Source organism: Acanthisitta chloris, unplaced genomic scaffold, assembly GCF_000695815.1.
Source record: "Acanthisitta chloris isolate BGI_N310 unplaced genomic scaffold, ASM69581v1 scaffold9330, whole genome shotgun sequence".
Taxonomy (NCBI): Eukaryota; Metazoa; Chordata; class Aves; order Passeriformes; family Acanthisittidae; genus Acanthisitta; species Acanthisitta chloris.
The window spans coordinates 64826-73074 of record NW_008652186.1 but is presented as its reverse complement, the minus strand read 5'-3'; the positions used below and the strand labels follow the sequence as shown (position 1 = coordinate 73074).

The 8249-nt window shown below is 41.7% G+C and overlaps 1 protein-coding gene across 1 annotated transcript in view; it reads left to right on the top strand.

Annotated features, from left to right (window-relative positions):
* Window positions 1-8249, top strand: part of SLC18A2 (solute carrier family 18 (vesicular monoamine transporter), member 2) — a 28462-nt gene that overhangs the window by 14959 nt on the left and 5254 nt on the right. Inside the window, exons 9-11 of the mRNA XM_009076294.1 lie at window positions 4134-4229; window positions 7455-7533; window positions 7778-7829. Coding sequence (XP_009074542.1) covers window positions 4134-4229; window positions 7455-7533; window positions 7778-7829 — 227 coding nt within the window. The remainder of the gene's footprint in view (window positions 1-4133; window positions 4230-7454; window positions 7534-7777; window positions 7830-8249) is intronic.

The following is an 8249-nucleotide window of genomic DNA, read 5'->3' as shown; positions in this document are numbered from 1 at the left end:
TGAACTTTGTTGCTGTTTGAAGAGGGAGTGCGTTTGGTCTCCTGAGTGCAGATTGTATTTCAGAAAAGGTCTGAGTTGAATGGTGAATGGCATTTGGTATTACATGGATTGTTTGTCTAATGAGTCTTTTCATCTCAAGGGACATTTTCCTTTTTGCATTGCATTTTGTGGAGTGTTTATTCTGAAGTCTATAATTAAGCCTGGCCCTTTCTAATGTTGATAAAATAACCCGGAAACAGATAATTATTTTCACAGTTTTGTTTCTTAGTCCTAACTTGCTTGTCCAACAATGCAGTTTTTCTAGGCATTTCTTGAGTTCTCTGTTTCTTGGTGATCTTAGGGAATTATCATAACCTTAACTCTGTGACCAGACACTTGGTTGGGCTGTGACTAAAGTTACACAAACATTTTTGCTTGAGAAATTCTCGGAGCATTGAAAGACCTTTCCATAGAATAAAAGTATTTGAGGGAAAAGAGTAGCAGAGACAGCACTTGTCATAAGAGATTCATTGCTCTAATTCGGTAACTTGTGTCTCACAGTGGTTGAAGCAGGTGCTGCAAGGTGCTAACAATATTCACCAGATGCCTAAGTTATATGCAGTCCATACCAAGGTCTAGTCTGTGGCAGACCTTGTTTTACACCACAAAATATGACAAGGGGATGGATTTTAAGGGGTATTTTATTTGACTAAGATTCAGCTACTCCTGCCAAACTTAGTCTTGGCCAAGGAAGAGAAAAGGTACCAGGGACCATGGATCCCACTATTTTGACTGTATCTCACGTCTACTAAGAGCATGGATGGACTTTGTTCCAAATTCTAACACATGTGCATGGCATTTAATTTCTGCAGCTATTCTCTGAAGCTGTTTCAATGATGTTTCAGGCTCTGTAAAGCAGGGCTGCACAGTCTCAGAGCCCCAAAGTGGAGAAGAAGCCTGGAATCAGGATAGTGTGTGTCAGAGACACCTTTCTCTTTTCTGCCCTGGCTCTTTCTGCTTTCCTGCACAGTGCCTCCTGTTTCCCCTTTGATCCAGTGCAGCTGAATACAACAGGAGGAGGGAAAGGGAGGATGTATGGAGGGGTAGAAACATAAAGACCTCTGCCTTCTACCAGGCCTATGAGTGCACATCAGTCCAAATGCAGCTTCCTTGATGCACCAGGAATCCGCTGCTTAAATATTAATTGCTTCAGTTCTGAAGCCACTGCTTTTTTTCCATCAAAAAGGGTCTGAAAGTTTAATTTAAAAGTCCCAGTGGGTTTGCACTGGTCAGGGAGATTAGAAGAGGTTTTGAATGGCTTTTCAGGCAGTTAAGTACCTCATTAAAAATCTGACTAGTGAGCTGACTTGTTAACCACCAGTAAAAGCCAGAGACACTTTACGTGTGCTGTAAATGGATGAACAGTTTCAGTGTTTCTTGCCCTCTTGATTTAGGTACACTGATATCAGAGTATAAATTCAGATTCAATCTCCTGAGTGTGCGTCATACACTTCAGTCATAACCATTTGTGTTCTCAAAATAGAATCCCTTGCACACCAATTTGGCTTATCTATAGTACAGTATTACTCTTCAACAAGGTGTCTTGAGCTCAAGCATGGAGTTCCTCTCCCTTCTTTCTGAAAACATAACATTTTACCTTGATAAACCCATGTTGCCTGTGAGTTAATAAAGTTGGCTGTTACAACAGACAGATTCCCTATGTATCACAGTCCCTATGGGCAGTCCTGCTGCCTGGTTAGCTTCAGTGCCAGCAATAGCTGCTGCAGGATGTTCTGTGGCCATTCCTGTTGAATGTGCAGTTACCAGCCCATGTGGAGAGATTGCAAGGACATGGGCATGAGAGAGTCAGGACCAGATGAAACTGGATGCATGAAAACCTCTGCAGGAGAAAGGAAATGTGTGCAAATATAGACTCTGCCTCCTCTGTGGCTTGTGTCAGAGGTGATGCTTCAAAGTACATGTCATCAGTACTCACTGACCCGGGCAAAAGAAATGTTACTGGCATGTTTTGTCACTGCTGGTAGGAGCTCAGTGAATGAAGTCAATGGCATTCTTGCAGCCAGACCTCACTGAGATGGATTAAATAAAAGTTGGGTGCTACTGGCAGACAAAGATGCATTGACAGACATATAAGTTTAAGTTACCGGGTTCAAAAACAAGAGTTGAGACAGTTATCAGCATGAGCACATGGTTCTTGAGAAGGTGTGTGGCAGGTTTTCACTGGGTACCTGCTCTCACACAGAAAAGGACCAGTGATGTCAGGCACTCTGCCAAAAGCTGAGTGGATTCTGAGCCACAGAGATGGGATCCAGCTGGAAGGCTGCAATTTCACACCTTCTGACCAGCACAGGACATTTAATCTAATTCAAAGAAGAAAAGCTGTAGAATTTATGCCCTTGATAAAGGGCCATGTGGCCCATTAAGGAGAGGCCAGCTCCATGCAAGACAGAGGGAAAAAATATGTATTTTCTTTCAGGGAAGTTTTGCTAAGATATGATGCTCTTTGTTGGACTGTGCCCTGAGTTTGCAGAGTAGCAGCTCAGGCACTCACTTTTCTCACCAGAGTACTTTGGTAAGCTCTGGTGACACAGATAGCACAAACATGTGCAAGCACACCTGTTTCTCATTGCTTGGTGAACTTTGTTAAGAGTCGAGTAAGACCTTTGCTATTTAAGCTGTCTCTGTTACAATGGTCCTACATCCTCTGGCTGCACTTTGTGCAGCCTGAAATGTTTTTCCAGCATCAAGGAACTGCTTGAGCATGGCTGATTTTGGCTCAGAAGAGGTTAGTTTAACTGAGGTTTCTTACAGACCCACTAGTGGTAGCTTGCATTGGAGTGGAAAGGTTGGGTTTTGTCCTTAGGGCAAAGCAGTGCTGAACTGTTGCTCCTTGCCCCAGGATGGGAGTGAGCCAGCTAGCCAGCAAATCCATTTTAGGAATTGTGGATACACAGTCTAATATATTCTGACAGGTTTGAGCAAAGAATGACATCAGTGCTCATTTGGTTTTGAACCTTATGATGAGGAACTTGTTCCAAGAGAAGTAACGTTTCTCTGACCTCAAATTCAGATGTATTTTTAAGTAAAATTGGGATGGTTAATAACTGTAAGGGTCTAGAATATTTTCCTAAATTTCAGAGATTGTAAATATTAGGAAGAAAAACAAGAACACAAGTTTGAGGTTGTCACTTCTAGCAGTGACTTCCAAAAGCTGTTTCATAAGGGATTAGCAGAGGGGACATGTCCTATTGCCCTGCATGAAGCTTTGACTGCCTCAGGGTCTTTTGAGTAAGTGTGAAAGGCATCTTGAAACCAAAGAAATACCGTGGGGGTTTCATAATCCCTGCACTAAAGCTAAGTGCACCACTGAGGATAGACGAATGTGACACGAGGCCACTGGAGCCTGGAACTGCAGGCAGTGGCACAGGGCAGAGCTGATCTGGCAGGCAAGACTGAATCAGCACTTCCACCACTTGTAATCCTTTGTGTCTGGGTTACTAAAGGTCCAGAAATTCGAAAGAGATTTGTAAGCATTTGAAATTCATCAGGCCGGGCAAGCCCAGCCAAACCCGTGCTTTGCTGCATGGCCTTCCTGGCTGCTAGCTATAGGATCTTGACAGAAAATTCCCATTCGTAGGGGACAGGCAGCTCTGTGGTTGCCTCTTAGTATTTTTAGGATCAAGACCTCTACATCTCCTCATGTGATGGAGGCATGATCTCTCAGATGACAGAGGCATAGGGTCAGAGCCTGTGCCTCTTACACAACAGGGCTCTACTATTGCCCCAGGAGACTAGGTAAAGACCAGAAGATTGTAGTTTTAGCTAATCATTTGTACAACAGTCAGACCTCATGAACTTTCTAAATGTCATCAAGCTCACTGCAAACTTTCACATTATGAAATAGCTTAACCTTTATTGTAGAATTTCTGGGAGAATAGAAATATATAAGAAGTTAGTCTTCAGTGATTTTACACTGTGTTCTATTTAACATTAATCAACACCTGATGCTTGACAAACAGGACTGTGAGAAGTGTGATGTTTGGTGTAAAAACATCCATTCTTTGTATGGTGTTTTGTCCATAGTCAAAAGAAATAATTGCTGCTGTTTTTTCCCCTCCTTTTCTTTCTCTAAGGCTCAATCTGCTTTGCAAACATGGCTATTGCTATGCTTGAACCAGCTTTACCCATCTGGATGATGGAGACCATGTGTTCAAAAAAGTGGCAGCTTGGTAAAGTACAGTATATTATTTGCATCTCTATATTTTGTCTAATGATTGTCTCAGTTCTGGTCTTGTTCATGATTCTTTGCTTCAGGGGGGTAATTTTTCTTTTACAATCTTTACATTATCAGAGTTATACCTGCACAATTACAAGCATTGGTCTGTAAGAAGAATAGATAGTGGATTTATGCTGTTGTAATAGAGGCTCTGTAAGGGGATACACTGACTTTGCTAGGAGAAATATTTGCATCAGCCACAGCACTGTGGTTGATCCAGCTCCATTGGGAACCCCAGAAACACATCTGGCAGCAAGTGTTGGCTGGGGCAGCTGCGAGATGCCTGTTGAGCTGCAGAGCCAGCCCTGCAGAGCAAAACAATTTGTTTGGTTTGTTTTCCCCAGAGGGAATCCATCCTCAGTCCCTGCTTTGAATTGCCAGGAGCAGCAGCCACAGAACTCTGCAGCAGGTGCACCATGTTTGGTGCAAATCATGCTCCTGCCAACACAAACTCCTTCCAGGCTGGTAACATGTGGAAGAAGGATGGACTTAAAATGTGGCCACAAGAACATGAGGAGCAGTTTCCCTTGAATTTGATAGATTTTATGTTCTTTTAGTGGTTACTGAGTCATCCCACAGAAAGCAATAGGAGAGCCCCAACTTGGAGCTCCCTATAACCTGTAGCAGGGACACAGCCTTGGGAAAACAGTGGCCACAGGCAAACAGGGAACATGTCCCATGTATCAAGTTAGACTAGAGTGTAAACCTGGAACAGTTATTCTCTCTTGGAGGTAAACAGGAGGGAAAGAAAAACACCACCAGAAAATGGAATAAATTCCAGTGAGTGTCAAACTGTGTGTGAGAGGTTGATGTGAATCTTCCTGAGTGAGGGATGCCCAGTCTTCATGCATCTATTTGATAAATTAATGAAGTATTCTGTGCTGTGCTGTTTCATGAGGGTATTTTTTAATATCAGTGTGTGGCATTTGAAAGAAAAGGAAAATCCTTCATGAAAATGATGTTCTGCTAGCATCCAACTGATATCCTTAGTTTATGTTAATGTAGGCAACCCTACAATACATTACATTTCCCTATAGAAAGCACAAACCTTAGTTCTAATTAGTGCAGTTCAGATCTAGGGTGGCATAGATGCAGTTCTAAATGTGCTGCTGGACTGTTGACCATGGTAATGACTTCTAGCCTGTGATACAGCAAAATGAACATGCAAACTTAGGTACTTTGAACCTCACAAAGGAAAAATAAAGACTGCTTATCTACCTCCCTCGCCAGAGTTTCATATCACTAGTGCAACAGAAATGAGACTTACAGAGGTTCCTAGAAGGAAATCATCCATTTTAAATGAAGACTAATTTTACCCCTTAATGATATAAGTAATTGACTCCATTACACTTTATCTGATTTCACAGCATTAATTAAAGTTTTTAAGCCTCTTAAATTATATCATGAACTGCAGGGTTTTAAGCAAATGATTACCTTATGCAGTTGGAGATCCAGCTGTTTGAAGCATGATCTGAAGAAGGTATAAAGAACCTTGATTTGAACAATTAATGTTACTGTGCTTATTTAGAAATCTGTGGTTCAGCTTCAATATACCACAGCTTACACACCAACCTGCAAATCTGATTGAAAAAGCCTTTGCATATTATTTCCAGTTTACAGCTGTCAAGGTCTGCTCTGTGTGACCATTTGGTATAACCAGATAGCTCCAAGCAGTACTGAGGTAGCTGTGGTTACACAGGTGAAAATGAAATGCTTCCCCAGCACCACCACTGTAACCCACAAGGATTTTAATCACAGGATATTGCTGTGCTAAAAATTACCTCTCGATTTTTTTCTTATGAATATCAGAGAGATAGGAAGGAAGATGGATAGGCAGGAAATGAGAAAATCTATGTTGCCTTGGTGAAAGATGAGGAGCATATACACTTGAAGGAAATGGTTTGATTATGTACCATAATGTCACGGCTGCTTTCTAAATCTGAATTACCTGACCAAATGGAAGACTTGGTATGCCATGCACTAATTTGTCAGACTTTCTCAGTTTTGCCAGGTTTCCCAGTCTGGTTTTTCTTGAGATGCAAAATTTAACAGGACCAAAATATTGTGTGTTGTTTCTTCCCAGACATATGACCCATTCGACAACACAGCACAAGGACCTGGCATTAGGCACAGCCACCTTGTCCCTCTGCCTCTCTGGTATTTTTCATAAAATACCTTCTTGTCAAGGGCAGCCCATGTTCTCACACTCACCTTCATCAGCCTCCCTGGTGCTCTCCAGGCAGCTGAGGCAATGGCACACTGTGTTCCCCATTTCTGCCTTTGACATTTCCCCTCTGGCTGAGTCCTGTGTGTAGGGAGAGGATGAATCCTCCAGTACAGACTACAACTGGCATTTAAACCAGAGATGTTTCTGCTCACTGTGTAACCTGCATCTACCCCAGATACAGCCACTGCTATGAAAACCTCAAGGCTAGAAAAATCTGCTCATCCCAACAGCGGATGTGAGGGATGAGAGTCTGGGTACCCTCCCATCAGGGTCAGAAGGAATTTACTCAGGTGCCCTCACCTGCTAGTCATTACACATAACTAATGTTTTTTCCGTTTAAACCAATAACTAAAAATACGTTGGCTAAATAGTTCCAAAACAATACTTTTAAAGATGTTTTACCCTTACATTATTGATATATGTTTGACTTCAGTCACTGCTTGGCCAAGGACCACGTCATGGCACTACAGACTTGCCTGTTACAGGAAGCCTCAAGGAATTCTCAGGCTTGGAGAGGGACTGTCACTTGCAAAGCCACAGCAGCAGTTCTGCTGTCCCCTCCTCCAGGAGGGATTCACCCACCCCTGACTGTTCTGGCTGCATGTGCTGAGCATATGCTCCATACGCCGTGAAACTGCAGAAGAGTTGCTTTCCTTGACCTATCCCAAAGCTTATTGTAGCTAGATATAAACTTTTTGCTCTTTGTTGTTCCATCCCCTCTCCCATACCAGTTCTTGTAGCTGATGCTGTTTTCAAAGGCATCACATTGCTCCTGCATTTCACAGATGATGTCCTTAGATTTCATGAGAAGGCTGCAGCAAACCGGATATTTGATTCTTTGGGCTCTATTAGATCTGTTCAGATCAAAATTGCAGTGTCTGGGATTTATTAGTTTCTTCTAACACCTCACTAAAATCCTTGCTGATAAAACATCTCATTCATATTTTTCAGGCGTTGCTTTTCTGCCAGCTAGTATCTCTTATCTCATTGGGACTAATCTTTTTGGGATACTGGCACACAAAATTGGAAGGTATGCTTCATTTAAAAATACTAATCATCTTCCAGTTTCTTCGTGTACCATTTCTAGTGTTTCCCAGAGCAGTTTATTGGGAGTGGAAATTATTAAAGTTTGTTCTATAGTAGCAAAATTGCTTTTGGGAACATGTTGCTACTTTTGTTGTGTAACTCAGCACTTCAGATGTGACTTTGAAACATTCAAGAGCAGCTCTAATATCTCATTATCACCAATCTGAGTGATGTTTCATCTTTGACAGGTGGCTTTGTGCTTTGCTTGGGATGCTAATCGTGGGGCTAAGTATTTTATGTGTAAGTAGATCATGTGTCTTTTAAAGCATGTGAATATTTCTGTGCTCATCCTTAAATATATGCTTTTCCTGTGAGATTTTGCTGAACTTTCTGCTTTATGACATGTTATTAAACAATGTGTAGTTAATAGGTTCCAGATCAGAGTTTTGAGTGCTTTCAAATTTCAGTGCTTCAATTATTTTAAGAAAGGTGGCTCTGAAGGGAGGATGATCTGTGTCTTTTAAAGCATGTGAATATTTCTGTGCTCATCCTTAAATATATGCTTTTCCTGTGAGATTTTGCTGAACTTTCTGCTTTATGACATGTTATTAAACAATGTGTAGTTAATAGGTTCCAGATCAGAGTTTTGAGTGCTTTCAAATTTCAGTGCTTCAATTATTTTAAGAAAGGTGGCTCTGAAGGGAGGATGATCTTCAGCTG